Source organism: Oratosquilla oratoria, chromosome 26 (assembly GCF_046742065.1).
Source record: "Oratosquilla oratoria isolate Oo_2021 chromosome 26, ASM4674206v1, whole genome shotgun sequence".
In the NCBI taxonomy this organism is placed as follows: domain Eukaryota; kingdom Metazoa; phylum Arthropoda; class Malacostraca; order Stomatopoda; family Squillidae; genus Oratosquilla; species Oratosquilla oratoria.
The window spans coordinates 6,922,168-6,940,216 of NC_134802.1; the positions used below are offsets into that span (position 1 = coordinate 6,922,168).

The 18,049-nt window shown below is 40.1% G+C and overlaps 2 protein-coding genes across 14 annotated transcripts in view; one reads left to right on the top strand and one right to left on the bottom strand.

Annotated features, from left to right (window-relative positions):
• LOC143039374 (uncharacterized) overlaps window positions 1-18,049 on the bottom strand; it is a 1,426,499-nt gene that overhangs the window by 574,595 nt on the left and 833,855 nt on the right. The gene's annotated exons all lie outside the window — the stretch shown is intronic.
• Window positions 11,195-12,359, top strand: LOC143039182 (uncharacterized). The gene is made up of 2 exons (XM_076209040.1): window positions 11,195-11,701; window positions 11,860-12,359. The coding sequence occupies exons 1-2, from the start codon at window positions 11,226-11,228 to the stop codon at window positions 12,341-12,343; spliced, it is 960 nt and encodes a 319-aa protein (XP_076065155.1). The 5' UTR covers window positions 11,195-11,225; the 3' UTR covers window positions 12,344-12,359.

Genomic DNA, 18,049 nt, shown 5'->3' on the forward strand with positions numbered 1-18,049 from the left:
AGAGGATTGCAGAAGTGCCTGTATAGTTCCGCTTTACAAGGGAAAGGGGGACAAGTGTGAGTGTAGTAGTTTCAGAGGGATCAGCTTGTTGAGTGTAGTTGGGAAGGCTTATGGGAGGGTCTTGATTGAGAGGATTAGGAGAGGAACAGAGGGAGTAATTGGTGAGGAACAGTGTGGTTTTACGACAGGTAGGGGTTGTGTAGATTAGATTTTTGTGGTAAGACAGATATGTGAGAAAGCTATAGGAAAAAGTAAGGATGTTTTTGGGCTTTTATGGATCTGGAAAAGGCTTAAAACAGGGTAAACAGGAAGGCAGTGTGGGAGGTACTGCAGATATATGGGATAGGAGGAAAGCTGTTAAAAGTAGTCAAGAGTTTTTACGAGAGTAGTAGAGCTTTTGTTAGGATTAGAAATGGAGAGTGAATGGTTTGAGAAAAAGGTGTTACTTCATCAGGGATGTGTTCTGTTGCACTGGCTGTTCAATCTATACATGGATGGGGTGGTGCAAAAGGTGAATGCAAGGGTAGTGGGTCAGGGATTGGAGATGGTTAAAGAAAATGGAGAAAAGTGGGAAATAAGCCAGTTGTTGTTTGCTGACGACACTGCGCTTGTATCAGGATCAGAGGAGGGATTGAGGAAGTTAGTGACATAGTTTGAGAAGGTGTGTGAAAGAAGGAAGCTGAAGATAAATGTGGGCAAAAGTAAGGTGATGAGATGTACAAGGGGTGAAAGTGGCAGCAGGCTGGAAGTGACCATTAAGGGTGAGAGACTGGAGGAAGTGGATAGTTTTAGATACTTGGGTGTGAATGTGGCAGGAAAGGGAGGAGTGGGGTTGGAGGTAGAATGTAGATTGAGAGAAGCAAGTAAATGCTTTGGTGAACTGAAAAGTGTAATGAGAAATAGACATCTGGGAATGGATGCTAAGAGGAGGTTATATGAAGGAGTAATTGTGCCAACAGCACTGTACGGGGCAGAAACATGGAACATGAGAGAGGAAGAGAGAAGGAGTTTGAATGTGTTTGAGATGAAATGTCTGAGATGTATGATAGAAATGAGGATGTGAGGAGGAGAACAGGGGTGGAAAGGGAGTTGGGAGATAGGGTTGATAAAAGAGTATTAGGATGGTTTGGACACATGGAAAGAATGAGTTAAGAAAGATTAGTAAAAGAGGTGTGCAAGGTAGAGGTGGAAGGAAGGAATATGATGGGGCATCCTAGGATGAGATGGATGGATGGGGTCAAAGGGACATTACAAAAGAGAGGAATGTCTGTTGAGGAAGGATGGGAGAGGACAGAAGATAGGGGTGGATGGAGAAGGGTTGTGTATGGATGATGCTGTGATGCATGAGGGGGAGTGGGTGGTGGATGGGTGGTGAGGAAGATCGTACGAGAAAAAATTTGACGCAGCCCAAAGGGATTTCTCCCCATCTTCTCCTTTTCTGCATGAGGGGATGGAGAGGGGGGATCGTCGAATTTATGAAGCGGCCTTACTGTGGATGTGGTGTGTCTTGCGACACTGCTTCTGACCCAGGGCAGTGGACAGGATGCAGGGATGACCCGTCATCCAGGAGGTGCCAAGATAAGAGGGAGGGAGGAGGGTGGAGGGGAGTGGGATATGTAGGGAATGGAATGGGTGGGAGTGGTTTCTATGCCTTTTTCGTTTTGGCTACCCCCGTGTAAGAGGGAAAAAACCTTTGGTATATGTATGTATGAATAGAAGTGGCCCAAGAACAGAACCCTGAGGAACTCCACTTGTAACATTTTTTCCATCTAGAAGTTTTTCCACTTAAAACAACTCTCTGTTTTTGATCATTCAAACAACTACTAGTCCAACTTAATAGGCTACCACTTATTCTGTGTGAAGCTAATTTAGTAAGTAGTCTTTCATGGGGGATGGTATCAAAAGCTTTTGCAAAGTCTTGATATATTAAATCTATATTGTTTCTTTTGTCATAATTCGAGATAAGTGTGTTGTAGAATTTGAGTAAGTTAGTCATGCAAGAACGTTTCCATCTGAATCCATGCTGGCTATCATTTATCAGTTACTTTCTAAATGATGTTTGATAGCATCTCTGATTATAGTTTCCATCATTTTTCCTAAAATTGAAGTCAAACTTATAGGCCTGTAGTTATTTGGATTCTTTTTGTCATCTTTTTTGAATATGGGAGTAACGTTAGCTAGCTTTCATTCTCTTTTGGACATCTCCAGATATGATTGATTTCTTGAAAATAATTTCTAATGGAACAACAATCTCATTTTTCATTTCCTTTAAGATTCTTGGATACCAACCGTCCGGCCCTGGTGTTTTATTAACTTTGAGTTTCTTTATACACCTTTTAATTTTTTCTTTTGTTATATTTACTGTAGTAAGTTCACCCTAGACTTTTCACAGGTTTCAATTTGGAGTTCACTTTGAGGTGTTTCATTTACAAATACTGAGCTAAAATAATTGTTTGAAATATCGCACATTCCTTCATTTGAATATTCAAGTTGACCATCAGCAGATAATAGTGAACCAGTGTGATTCCTAACAATCTTTTTATCTCTAATGTAACTATAGAATTCTTTGTGATTCTCTTTGGATTTATCAGCGATATTCCTTTTGTATTGTCATTTTCATTTTTTTATTGTCTTTTTTAAATCTCTCTATATTAATACATAACTGTGATAGTCATTAGATGCACCCGAGCACTTATATTTCTTATAAGCCTGTCTCTTTTTAGCAATACTTTTTTTAGTTTCTTTGTCAAGCCATTTTGGGCAAGCCTGATTTGGGGGATGTCTGTCCTTAAATGGGATGTAAGTATGAATCATCTTAGTAAGCACATTTTGAAATATTCCTCACATCTGATCTACAGGCATTTCACTTAATTTTGCCTCCCAATCTGTAAGCTGAAAATCCTGATATAGTCCTATAAACTGAGCTTTACTTGAATTGGGTGTTTTAGAAACACAAGTATCTACCGGGTATTCTAAAACATTTTAGTAGTTTGAATCTAAGTTGTGATCACTATTTCCAACAGTTTCACTGACTTCTTCAAGGGTCATCCAATCAATGTCAGTAAAATTGAAATCACACATTATCATTAAGTCCCAGTTGCAGAAGCTAGACAGTTCTTGAAACAACAGTTTGTCGTCTGCTAATGATAATGTCTTTGGCCTATATATTACACCTACATTCATTTTTTGTCCATTTGTTTGGGTTAATTCTACCCACAAACTATCATATGCATCCTGTTTCACTTTCTCTAAAATACAAGCATGGACACTTTTAACATACAACAGAACACCCCAACCTTTCTTGTGGTTTCTATCCTGATGAAAATGTTTAAATCCCACAATATTAAATTCAGCTTCAAACTCTTTATCATTTAAGCATATCTCAGTTATTCCTATCATATCGAGATTTTTGTTTTTGACATACACCTGTATTTCTTGGAATTTGTTCATAATAGTATGAGCATTAGGAAACTTGTGATTATTTCTTTTTGATATATTTTGAATTTCAATATCATGCCTCACATTATAATTTTGTTCTTTATTGACACCTTGCTCTATATTGATATTTGGTCCTTCATTGACATTCAATGCCTCATTAACATTTCCCCCATCACGGACATCTGGCTGCTCACAGTCATCCAATCTCTTTTGTACACTTTGCCCCAGGCGCGGATATAAGGGGGGGGCCCAGGGGGCCCGGGCCCCCCCCTTTTGGCTTTGGCCCTTTGGCCCGATTTCATTTCAGTTCACTATTTCATTTTTATAATCCATGTTTAATCCATGTTATAATCCATTTTTATTATCATTGTATCATTTATGAAAGTTATGGAAAGTTCTGGAAGGTTCGATAACATCTTGATTTCCGCTGACTGTTTTTCCGCTAATATCCGCCTATATAAGTGACCGCTGCGTTCGACTCTCTCTCTTTCTGTTGGTATCTGCCGCATTGAATGGTTGTTTTGCTGTTTGGTTAAATATATGAAAGGTTTATCGCTGGAACTCACTACATTGGTGCCCTGTGTGAGGATTTTATTGTACGATTCAATAAAGTTTTGATAAGATACAAAATTCCTCTCTCATTTGAATCCGAAGAGAAACACTGGCACCTAGAGCAGATGGTTATGCCCATTCATTTAGGTCAGTCCGCCAGTTATTAACAAATAAGAATCCCGTGTGTGGAGAAACGGTAATGCTAATGCTCGTTAAACAACCGAAAATTCTGCCGTCGGGCCCCCCCCAAACTTTGTTCCTAGATCCGTGCCTGCTTTGCCCCCCTATGTCACCACATTCCACACTGGTCTCCCATCGTTCATTGACATTCTGTCCAGCATCCTTTCCTAAAATTATATTGTAGGTTTCTCCAACTATTTTGTTCATATGCCTATCTGGTGACATGTCTTTGGTAATAATTACTCCTAGGTCCTTTTTCAAATGAACTTGTTTACTTCTTTTGTACCAACCTTATACTGTCCTGATATTTTATTCTTACTTTCACCAAACTCCATTATGCTGCATTTCTTGATGTTGAAGTTCAATTCCCACTTTTGGCTCCATTTCCAGACTTTGTCCAGATCTCTCTGAAGTGATTTGCAGTCTTTCTCTGTACTTATTGTTTTTAGTAGTTTTGCATTATCTGCAAAGAAGTTCATATAACATTCAACACCTCCATCCATGCCATTTATATATATGGCAAACATTATCAGAGTTAGTACAGAACCTTGTGGGACTCCACTTATCATTTCTTCCCAAGTCAAGATTTTGTCACTATCACCCTCATTTTTCTCCCATTCAAGAAATCTTCCATCCATTTCATTAACTTTCCTTGTACACCTCCTGTTGCTTCAAGCTTTTTTATTAGTTTTTTGTGTGGTACTTTATCAAATGCATTTTATAAATCCAGAGAAGCTCAATCAGCCCATCTGTCCCTTTCTCATATTCTATTAGCCTTGAATAACAACAAATCAAGTTGGTAGCACAAGATCTTCCTTGTCTAAAATAAAATTGTTTTGGATTCAGTATTTAATTTTCTTCAAGACGTTTAATCCATCTACTTTTGATAACTGGTCCTGGAGCTGCAGCGTCTACGTCGTGGGACCACCCCCCAACTCCAAGAGTTGGGGGCCAAACAGCAGCAACCACCCCTGGCCATCAGCTCTACGCAGGTGGCACCAATCCCCAAGAGGAGCTATGCCTGCCTTGGGGAGTACCACAATCCTTTTTCCCAACATGCAATGTTACGTTTTTTCTGCACCGAGGGGTGATTTTCCGGCGATCACCCCTCTTCTTCTACTTTTAGCTGGAGATGTAGAGAGCAATCCTGGGCCCACCACAAAATACACATGCCCAACATGCTCTAAACCCATTACTTCGAGCAGACAGACAAAGGGCTCAGTTCAGTGCAATATGTGCAAAAACTGGGCCCACCTCACTTGTACAACACTTGCTGACACAAACCAATACACAAACACTTGGACATGTTCTACCTGCCCTCCAGTAACCCCACTCCCACCTTCCCAACCACAGCCAGCACCCTTACCCACTCCCAATTTCCCTTTGCCCTTACCCCCGATCAATACTCTCCTTCCTTTGTCCCCGATCTCTCCTTTCCCCCACCTCTAACCCAGATCCTACACCTTCCCCATTAACACCCCAACCTCAACCCCAAATGGCAACATACAACATATACAGAACACACAACATCAACATATTACAACACAACATTGACAGTATTAAAACGAAAAAACATGAACTTGAACACTTTTTTAAACAACACAACATACACATTGCAATTATACAAGAAACAAAACTAAGACACTCACACAAAACACCATCATTTCATAATTACACCACCATCAGACAAGACCGGACCGACGGCAATGGCAGTGGACTCATCACCCTGATCCATCACTGTATCTGTTTTGTGGACACAAGTGCCACAACCAAAATTCTCCTCCCTACCACAGATAACACAACAGAAATCCAATTCATTCGAATCCACACAGGCAACAAATCAACACTGACAATAGTTAACATGTACATTCCCCCACAATCATCCCCCACAGTTCCAAACACCTTCAGGCCTCAATTTAGCCAACTAGCCTCAATCCCCAACCTGATCATGGGTGGTGACTTCAACGCCAAGTCGTCTGCCTGGTATGTCGACAACCCCGACACAGACAGAGGGCTTGATATACAGACTCAGTTTGACACATTGACTATCATGAACAACACACATAATCATACACATATCCCACACCAAGCCCTATACACTCCCTCCTCTCCTGATATCACCTTCTGCTCCCCCTGCCTAACCCCAACAACATCATGGAGAGTGGTCGGAACCCTTGGTTTTGACCACCTTCCAATCATCACCACCAAAACAAGATGCACCCCAGTTGGCCACAGACACACATACACCAATTACAAGAGAGCTAACTGGGAAGCTTTTACTAAAGAGACAGAACAACATTTTGAAACACTTAACAGTACACCAATCACAAACATAAACAATGCTGTGCACACTTTTAATACAATCATACAAAACGCAGACAAGAGATACATCCCTAGAGGCAACAGAAAATAACACAACCCCAACTTCACACCAGAAATCCAAGGCCTCATCAGACAACGTGACACACTTAAACACGATACCCCCACACCTATCCCTCAAAACATAGCAGACCAAATATAAACACTGAACACTGTGATTGCTAATAAAATACACGAACAAAAAACACAAAATTGGCAAAACTTTATCAATGCACTTGGTCACAAAACAAACACCAGCAAATTGTACAAAACACTCAACAGCATTACACTATCCAACAGCACTACATGCTCTCACGCAGCAATAATCACAACAACAGATAATCTACCCTCAAACAGACAACAAGCAAACACACTCATACGTCATTTTGCACAGACAAGCCATCTCACTTCTCACCCTGACGACCGACACACCATTCGACGTAAGAAAGACTTCCCCACAGACTCAGACTTTACACCCTTCATAGACAGTCGGACAAAACTCATAATACATAATCTCAAGCACTCATCTGCCTGTGGCCCTGATAACATAAGCAACATCCACCTAAAACACATTGGACCACAAGGTATACACGCACTCACAAACATTGCAAACTACAGCTATTCACACAACACTATACCCGACATCTGGAAGCATGGTAAAATAATCACCATTCCAAAACCGAACAAAGACCCAACAATCCCAACATCACACCGCCCAATCACACTTCTCTGCATCCCCTCTAAAGTCATTGAACGCCTAATATTTCAACTTGTCACACCACATATTCCCCTTGCTGACTCACAACACAGTTTTAGGCCACTACACTCCACAAACACTCTTCTGATAAACCTCACACAAAGAATTTTAGATGGCATCAATTCAGATAGGCCCCACCACAGAGCACTTCTCATAACATTAGACATTAGTAAAGCTTTTGATGCTATCCCCCGCCACAACCTAACAAATAAAATATATAACACAGACATGCACAATAACACCAAAAGATGGCTGGCTAATTATCTGGCAGGTAGGAATGCTTACGTGTCATATAATGGCCAATCATCGCACATCAGAAACATTAAGAATGGAGCTCAGTTCTATCCCCCACACTATTTAATCTATACATGGATGACTTACCCACACCAGACACCTCAGAAATACAAATCTCTTCCTATGCAGACGACATAACAATCACATGCACACATCGTAACACAGACAAAGCTGCAGAAATAATCCAGCCATACCACTTAAGTCAATCACTGGAACGACATTTGGACAAAACAAAGAAACTAATATAACAATATACAAACAATGCATACACTCAGTGTTGAATTATGCGAGTCCTGTATGGGCTCCAAATCTCAGTGAGACACACCACAACACCCTTCAAATCATACAAAACAAAGCCCTAAAAACAATTACAGGCTGCACAAATACAACACCAACAGACCATTTACACCATGAAACAAAAGTCCTCAAAGTCAAGAACCACCTCGACATGAGAGGCAAACAAACACTTGCCGCAGCCACCACAAACACATCACACCCGCTACACTACATAGCAGAACACCCACACACACCAAGAAACATTAAAACAACACCCAAAGTCCTTTATTACGCACAAATACTCTCTTCTCTTCCTCCACAACCACCAAATACCAGCCTCCGGAAACATATTCATAATCTCCACTCCATTAACACACTGAAAGACAACACATTGCTGCATGCCAGACCCCTGATATCCACCCTTCTGAATCCTCTCTCCCACGAAAGGACAGAGTCCACTTGGCCAGACTGTGGTGCGGCCACCACCCAGCACTTCTAAGCTACCAGAAGAGGCTGGATGACCGCATTGTGAACAGCTGCCCAGGATGTAACACTTCACCCCATACCATACAACACACATTGGAAGACTGCATTATACACAATCATGCACGCAAACAACACAACATACACTCTATAAAGGATTAGTGGGAAAACCCAGTTTCGGCTGTAGCATTCCTTGGGGAGACGGGACTGCTCGGACAGACAGTCTAGGGAACGACAACAACAACAACAACAACTTTTGATAACTTTTTCACATATTTTAGCTATTGTACTTGTAAGAGAGACTGGTCTATAGTTTGTTGGGTCTTCCTCTTCTCCCCCTTTATATATTGGTAAAATATTTGCTTTTTTCCAATCTTGTGGTACCTTTCCTTCCTTGAGCGAGCAATCTATTATTTTATATATCTTGTCCTCTACCTCATCTATACATTCTTTTAGTATCCAATTCGCAATTCCATCTGGACCTTGTGATTTTCTGACATTCCTTATTTCTTTTGGTGCTACATTTCTTTCTTTCATTGGGGGATCTTTGCATAGGATTTAAAGTCTGCTTGTTAGTATATAAGGCCATAATGTTCAAGCAACCTTAGTATATTGTTGACCAGAGGTGGACGTTCCAAACAAATGTTCGCGAACCTTTATCCGCGGATTTGTTTGGACCGGCAAAATCCCGGATTTGGGTTCGGAGGTTCGGATTCGGACCGACGTCAAAAAATATTCGGACTTCCGGGTTCGGAACGTCTTTTTTTCGCGAATCCGAACCTCCGTATCCCGGGAAAAATTCGAAAAAACGAAGACGACCAAACATTGGTTTTCAACTTTTCCGCGGCATACAGATGTGGTGACGCCTTTGACCATTAGCATTGTGTTTTACTTTATCACTTCTCTCTACTTCTATTTCAGTATGGGCATGTAAGTGTGTGTGTGTGTGTGTGTCTCAAATGACCACTGCTCGAAATGTGCTCGATATGCAAGCCTGTGTGACTGTGTGTAATAATGCGAAACAAAGACTAGTAGTACTACCTGGACTGCCCTTCTTTGAACTTGGAAATATACTCGTGGTGTTTAACTCGTTGCTTTATCTGTACCACACAGACTCGTCATGTTGTGACCGCAGCTGGCTGCCAGCCAATCAGAACGCTTGTTAGTGACGCGCAGCCACCGCGCATGCGCCGGTGACTGCAGCAGCCAATCAGAGCACTTGTTTAGTGTTTACAAATCTGCACAGTCTGCAGACTTTCTTGTCACCGCGTCCCGTAAGTTACGATTTAGTTAAACAGTGCTACAATAGTCAGACATTCTTCAACCGTTGCACTGACAACACTCTGGAGAGGACACCCAAGGAGGCTAAACTACTCTACTCACATCACACTCACCGCTGACAATGGATAAGTACGTGACATCCACACCAAGGTCGAGAAACCCAAGTGCTCAGTCTGACACACCAAGGTCCACGAACCCAAGCGGCCTCGCTGAGAGTGAATCTGACGCCAGCGATATCCAACTGCCAGAGTTTTCGAGTCCGGAGCTGATGCCTGGCACAAGTCGAGCCGAGGACATGGACATTGCCGACACCGAGGCCGAGCAAGCCGAGGGAGGTCACGGTTCCAGGAGGGAAAGGGACCTCTACAGAGACTGGGACATTCTCAAGCCCTTCTTCAAGTGTGGTGTCGGCAGGGACGCCGGGTTTGCCCTCTGCGCCAAGAAAAATTCCACTGCGAGGCTGAAGCTTCAGAATGACACCAACAGCAACTTAAAGAAGCATTATGCCACCAAGCACCCTTTAGATAGTCCTGCCTTAAAAGCAGCCTTAGATGGCAGCAGCAAACGTGGCCGCTCTGCTTCTGGTGGTGGTCGGGATGCCAAAAGCCTCAGGCAGGGCTGTATTGAGGAGGCTATGGCTGAGAGGGTTGACCAGCAGAAGGCCCTTGACCTGTTTTATGAGGTAAGTTTTACTTTTAAAAGTTCTGTTTTAGTATGAAAATAATTTAATAAATTAATTAACTTTAATAAATAAAAATAATCTATAATTTTTTTTTTAACTTCAAATACTCACACATCTTTTTTATGTTTCAGTTGATTATCCGCGACATGCTGCCCACCATAACAACAGAGTCAGAGGCGCTCAGGGCCTTCCTCAACTACCTGAACCCTCAGTTCAAGCTGCCGTCCAGGAAAAATCTTGGCGACGACATCAAGCCTATGAGCGCCAGGGCCAAAAATGAGCTCACCCAGATCATGTCCAAGCAGGACTACCTGGCCACCACTGCCGACAGCTGGTCGAGCCACAACCGGGCCTTCATAGGCTCCACAGTCTCGTGGTTGGACAAGGCCACCCTGGAGAGGACGACTGCAGTCTTGGGCATGAAGGAGGTGAAGGAGAGCCAGACAGCCGAGTACTTGGCGAGGTCCTTGAGCAAGCTGCATGAGGACTTCAGCATCAGCAGCAAGATTCTCTGCACGACCACAGACAATGGCACAAATTATATAAGTGCATTTGTCAACTTTGCACAAGAGGATGTCGTCATACAACCTGGCGAGGACAAGCCTGACGAAGAGCTGGCTGACGAGCCTCAGGTCATATCTATGGAGGAGGTCCTGGACCAGGCTGACGAAGCCGAGGTTAGCCTGCCTAAACACCAGAGGTGTGGTGCACACACTCTGAACCTCCTGGCGTCTGAGGATGTTTCCAAAGTGAGTATAATCATTATATTTTTTTTAATTTAATAAATTAATAATTTATAAATATTAAATAATTTATTGTTCTTTTGGTAAAAACTAAAAAGATGTAAATTATTATTTATTAGTTTTTAATTTGTGAATTGTAATAAAATATTAAATAATAAATATTCTTTTTTCAGGTCCCACAATGGAACCATGGTGGCAGGAATATCTTCAGAAGGTCGGCTACCAAGGCACAGTCTTTATGGAATGCCCAGGGCCGCCGAACTGTCGCAGCCAACGAGATAAAGGATGCTATTGGCAAAAAACTTATGACAGCCATAAGATGCTTTCTGGCCTGCTACAGGACCTGGACACCTGTAAAAAGATCAATGATCTCTGCACCAGCATGCGCCCCAACCTGATCCCCGCCTTTGTTGACGAGGACAACGAGGTCAAAGCCGAGTACATCAAAGTTATGGCCCCAGTTGCCAATGCTTTGGACAAAATGCAGTCAGACCAGCATGCCTACATGGGGAACTTCCTTCCCAACTTGATGGTGCTCCAGAGGGACTTGAACCTGCTTAGGGACAACAACAGCATCAAGCATGCCAAGCCCCTCGTCACCTACCTCCTGGGGACACAGGAGCACCATGGCAGACACAAAAAGGGCTTCACTGAAAGGTAGATATTTTTTAATATTATAATATAATATAATAATAATAATATAATATAATTATATAAATAATAAAATAATATAATATTTTATAGTAATTGAAATTAAAAAAAAAATAATAATCATTAATCAATAATTAAATTAACTCATATCTTAATCTTTTCAGGTTTCAACACATGTTTGAGGACCAGGAGAAGCTCCTTGCGACTGCCTTCCACCCCAGGTTCCGTCTAAAGATGGTCAAGTACATATGCAGGACAAATCCTGACTTGTACAACCTGGTGAGGGACAAGATGGTGTCGGACCTTGTGGCCCAAATCAGGTCCAAGGAGGGGGATGTGGCCTCTGCCTCCAGCCAGCCCACCTCCAGGCCACAGTCTGTGGCCAGCCACACCAGCGAGCACGACGAGTTTGCCTTCCTTCTTGAGGACGAGGAGGAGCCTGTGGTGGTGGCCAACCTGGAGGAGGAGGTCGGCAAGGAAGTAGACACTTGGGGCGCCATTCTCGGCACAAGCATCATGAAGATCTCCCCGGCAAACTTCCCCAAGGAGCACAGGCAGCACTGGGTGAACTGTTTCATCAAGTATAACACTCCCCTGCCCTCGTCTGCCTCAGCTGAACGACTCTTCAGCTTCGGCTCGGAATTTTGAGGCCAAAGCGAGCCTCTCTGACCAATCTGAACTTTGAGAACCTGACCTTCATGAAGGAAAACTTGAAGTTGGTTAAGAGGGAGAGAGAGAGAGGGCCGACAAGTTAGAGTGAATCTGTGAAAAGTGAAGAGTGAAGACTGAAGTGTTGTGAATTTTTTTTTTTTAAATGGTTTTACTGTTTTGTTTTGTGAACTTTTGTTTTTACTTTTTACTGTCTTGTATTAATAATTTGTTTTTCTAGTAATAATTTGTTTAATAAATAATGTAGATATCTTAAGCAACACTTTTTTTAATCGGAAAGCTTTAAATTTAGATTCGGAGATTCGGAATGAGTAAGATTTAGGTTTGGAAATGTTCGGAAGGTATCGGAATTAATGTTCGCTTTGCTATTTTTTAAAGATTCGGAGGTTCGCGGACAAATGTTCGGAATAAACGTTAGCACCGAAATTTTGAAAATCGAGTTCGCTATTCGGAGGTTCGGAACCCAAAACCGGCGAAGATTCGGGTTCGAATTCGGAACCCAAAAAAAGGTTCGCGCGCCCACCTCTGTTGTTGACATGATATCCAGACCTGAGACTGAAATAGAGATGTCTCTGTGGAGCAGTGAAGACACAGACTTTATGAACCAAGGGCAGTAAATTATAGAGCTTTTGCCAAGAGATCTTTTGCTTATGCTGCTCCTTGCCTTTACAGCAAGCTGCCATTTAGGGTAAAGCAGTAGTCAATACTTGCTAGTTTTAAGACCCACCTAAAAAGTTTTTCATTTTGTCAAGCATATGATACCACACTGATAAGACCTAAATTAGAATATGCCACAACATTGTGGGTATAAAACACCAACTGGAAAGAGTGACCATATACTAATTGAGTTTGAATTAAATGAACAGAACAATGTAGGTAGGAATGATAACATAGAGAAGGAAGATTAATGTACAACAAAACGGATTTGTAAAACTAAGAAAAAATTTCCAAAACACAAACTGGGATAAATTCTCGAAAGAGGAAACAAAAATGGAACACATTCAAAGAAAAGTACCCGTACAAGGAAGGAATTGACAAATATATGCCAAAAAAGAAACAAAAATATATTTATATAAAGTGTTGGTATAACAAAAGGCATAGTGAGGCTAGAGACAGAAGAGACAAAGCCTGGAAAAAATGGAAAAAAGACAAAAAAATATCCAAATGGCAAACATATATAAAACTTAGGAACAAATATTTGAATATATGCAGGAAAGAAAAAAGAAACTGAAAAAGATATAATAGACAAATGTAAGGATCAACCTAAACTCTTTTACAGATATATAAATGAAAAACTAAAGGATAAACATGAAATAGTAAAATTGCGTGAAGCAGATAAAGAATACATAGATGACACAGAAATGGCAGAAGTTATAATCTGACATTTCAGGTCTATTTTTACAATAGAGAGCTCACAATTTTGGGAAGATGGACAACAGGAAAGATCACCCATAATGAAAGAAATAAAGATAACACAGAAATAAGAGATCAAATAAAAAAAAACTAGATGTCAGGAAATCGCATGGAACGGATGGAATTGCAAATTGAATACTGAAAGAGTGTATGGACAAACTGACAGACAAATTATACATGATAATAGACTTCTCACTCAAAGAAGGAAAGGTACCACAAAATTGGAAAGATACAAAGGAAGATCATGCACCACAAACTTAATATGCTTCTACTCAAGAGTAATAGACATAGTGCAAGAAAGAAATGGATGGGCTGATTGTATTTACCTAATTGTATTTCACGGGAAGGAGAGCTATGCTCGTGGTGTCCCGTCTTTATATCTCATTTTATCTAAACTATTTTTAAATTCATGTATTGTTTTTGCACACACCACTTTCTCATCTAACTTGTTCCAACTGTCTATTACTCTGTGAGGAAAGCTGTTCTTTTTCAGATCTCTTCTATAGCTGTCTTTCTTGATTTTCTTTCCGTGCCCTCTTGTATTTCTGGCATCCCATTTTATCAATAATTTCTATGCCTTTCATGATTCTGTAAATAGCTATCAAATCTCCTCTCTCTCTTCTTTGCTCTAGTGTCTGTAGTTCAAGTTTTGCTAGTCTCTCTTCATATGATAGTTTTGAGAGTGTTGGTGCCAATTTTGTAATTGCTCTTTGTATTCTTTCAAGTTTTTTTATACATTTTTTTTGTACTTGGTGACCACATCGTCGCTGCATATTCCAATCTTGGTCTTATCAGTGGTTAGAATTTTCTTCACCATTTCTTCATCCAGGTATGTAAATGGCACTTTGATTGTTCTTATTAAATTATAAGTTTCTCCAAAAATCTTATTTATATGTTTCTCAGGTGACATATTATTCATAACAATGACTCCCAGGTCCTCATTTTCTACTTTTTTTATTCCTTCTTCTCCCAATTTATATGATCCTGTTATTCTGTTTTTGCTTTTTCCAAATTCCATTATACTACACTTTTTAGTATTGAACTCCATCTCCCACTTCCTACTCCATTCCCATACTTTATTTAGATCACTCTGTAGTGACTCACAATCTTCTTCCGTGTTCACTTTTTTTAATAGCTTTGCATCATCTGTAAAGAAGCTCATATAACTTTCAATTTCTTCATCCATATCATTAATATATATAGCAAACATTATTGGGACCAGAACTGTTCCTTATGGAACACCGCTTATTACGTCATCCCATTTTGAGTGTTGGTCTCTTATCACTACTCTCATTTTTCTTTCTTGCAAAAAGTCTTCCATCCATTTAAGCAGTTTGCCCTGTATTCCTCCTTCAGTTTCTAATTTCTTAAGCAACTTCTTATGTGGTACTTCGTCAAAAGCTTTTTCTAGGTCTAGAAATGCACAATCAGCCCATCCATCTCTTTCTTGTATTATATCTATTAGCCTTGAATAGAAACATATTAAATTAGTGATGCATGATCATCCTTGTCTGAATCCTTGGATTTAGCACGCGTTTTTTTCTAAATATTTTACCCATTTACTTTTGATAATTCTTTCACAAATTTTTGCTATTGTACTTGTTAGAGAGACTGGTCTATAGTTGGTAGGGTCTTCTTTATTTCCTCCTTTACATATAGGTACTATATTTGCTTTTTTTCAATCTTCTGAAACTTTTCCTTCTTTCAAGGAACTATTTATTATGCTATGTATTTTGTCTGCCAGTTCATTTCTGCATTCTTTCAAAATCCAGTTTGCTATTTCATCTGGTCCATGCGATTTTCTAACATCAAGATTACTTAAGTGTTTCATTATTTTATTCTTTGTTACTTCTATTTCTTTCATTGGGTGCATTCCTAGACTTGCAAAAAGCCTTTGACAAAGTACCACACAGAAAACTACTAAAAAAAAACTGGAACACATAGGAGGAATACAAGGGAACCTACTAAAATGGATGGAGGACTTCCTGACTGGTAGAAAGATGAGAGCAGTGCTCAGAGAAAAACATTCAGATTGGAAAGAGGTGATCAGTGGAGTACCACAAGGATCTGTACTGGCACCAATAATGTTTGCTATCTATATGAATGACATGGACGAGGACGTGAACTGTTACATGAGCTTCTTTGCTGACGACACCAAACTGTTAAGGAAAATAGAAACTGATAAGGACTGCGAAGCACTGCAAGAAGACCTGAATAGGGTATGGAACTGGAGTCAGAAATGGGAAGTGGAATTTAATACTAAGAAGTGTAGCATAATGGAGTTTGGAAAAAGCAAAAACAGAATATCAGGAAAATATACAATTGGAACCAAGGAAGTAAAGAAAGTAGGATCCGAAAAAGATTTGGGAGTAATCATCACGAACGACTTGTCCTATGATAAACAGATTAACAAAATTGTCGGGGAGACTTACAACTTGCTAAAATCAATAAAAGTGGCATTTGCATACTTGGACGAAGACATGATAAAAAAAATATTGGTTACATTGATAAGGCCTAGACTAGAGTATGCGGCGACATTGTGGTCCCCCAGTACCAAAAAGAATATAAAGAAAATAGAAAGAATCCAAAGAGCAGCTACAAAAATGGCACCTGCACTTGCAAACCTATCATACGAGGAAAGAGTGGCTAAACTGGAGTTACCGACACTGGACCAAAGAAGAGAGAGAGGTGACCTACTGACCATCTACAGAATCATGAAAGGCACAAAGATACTTGATAGAGAGGACTTACTTAACTGGGACAAGAGAAACACAAGAGGACTTGGAAAATAAAAAAAACATATCTATAGAAAAGAACTGAAGAAAAACAGTTTTCCACATAGAGTTTTAGACACTTGGAACAAACTGGATAATGAAATAGTATGCCCAAAAACCATTCATGAATTTAAAAGCAAACTAGACACTGCGAGATACAATGGCGGGACACCACAATCATAGCTCCCCTTCCCACAAAATACAACTAGGTAAATACAAACATAGTACCAATATATAAAGGAAGAAATAAAGAACATCCTACAAACTTCAGACCAGTATCCCTTACAAGGACAGTAGCAAAAATATGCAAAAAAAGTCATCAAAAACAAAAGGACCAAACACTTGGAAGAAAATAAAATAGTAAACCCTAAACAATTTGGCTTTAGAAGTGGAAGACTATGTACCACAAGCTTCATTTGCTTTTACTCGAGACTAATTGAGATAATACAAGAAAGAGATGGCTGGGCAGATTGCACCTTCTTGGACTTGCAGAAGGCATTTGACAAAGTACCACATAAAAGATTAATAAGAAAAATTGAAATAATAGGAGGAATACAAAGTAAGCTACTGGAATGGTTAAAGGATTTCTTAAGTGGGAGAAAAATGAGAATGGTACTTAGAGACAAAAATTCAAACTGGGAAGATGTGAAGAGTGGCATCCTGCAAGGCTCTGTATTGGCTCCTTTAATACTGTATTTGCCATATATGTAAATGATATGGATGAGGGAGTAAACTGTTACATGAACTTCTTTGCTGATGATGCCAAATTACTCAAGAGAGTAAGAACAGAAGAAAATTGCAGAGTGCTACAAGAAGACCTAGACAAAATATGGGAATGGATTTAGAGATGTGAGAGGAACTTCAATATTAAGAAATGTAGCATAATGGAATTTGGAAAAATAAAAAATAGAGTATAGGGTCAATATAAAATTGGGAACATGGAAGTCAAAAAAGTCAATTCAGAAAGGGACCTAGGAGTGATCATCTCAAGTGACTTGACACCTGATAAACATGTCAATAAATTATTTTGAGAGACTTTTAACTTATTAAGATCAATGAAAGTGCCCTTCGACTACATGGAAGAGGAGATGGTTAAAAAAAATAATGATTACACTAATAAGACCTAAACTACAATATGCTGCAACACTATGGGCACCTAGCACAAAAAAGAACATAAGAAAATTAGAAAGAATTCAAAGAGTAGCGACAAAAATGGCACCTACACTATCAAATCTGACATACAAAGATTGGATTAATTACACCTATCAACACTGGAACAGAGAAGAGAAAGAGGTGATTTGTTGACCATTTACAGAATTATGAAAGGGATGGAAATTCTCGATAGAGACGACTTATTAAAATGGGACAGAAGAGAAACAAGAGGACACGAGAAGAAACTAAAGAAGGATAGTTACAGAGGAGATTGGAAAAAGAATAGCTTCCCACATAGAGTGATTGATGTCTGGAACAAACTAAATGGAGAAACAGTGAGTGCCAA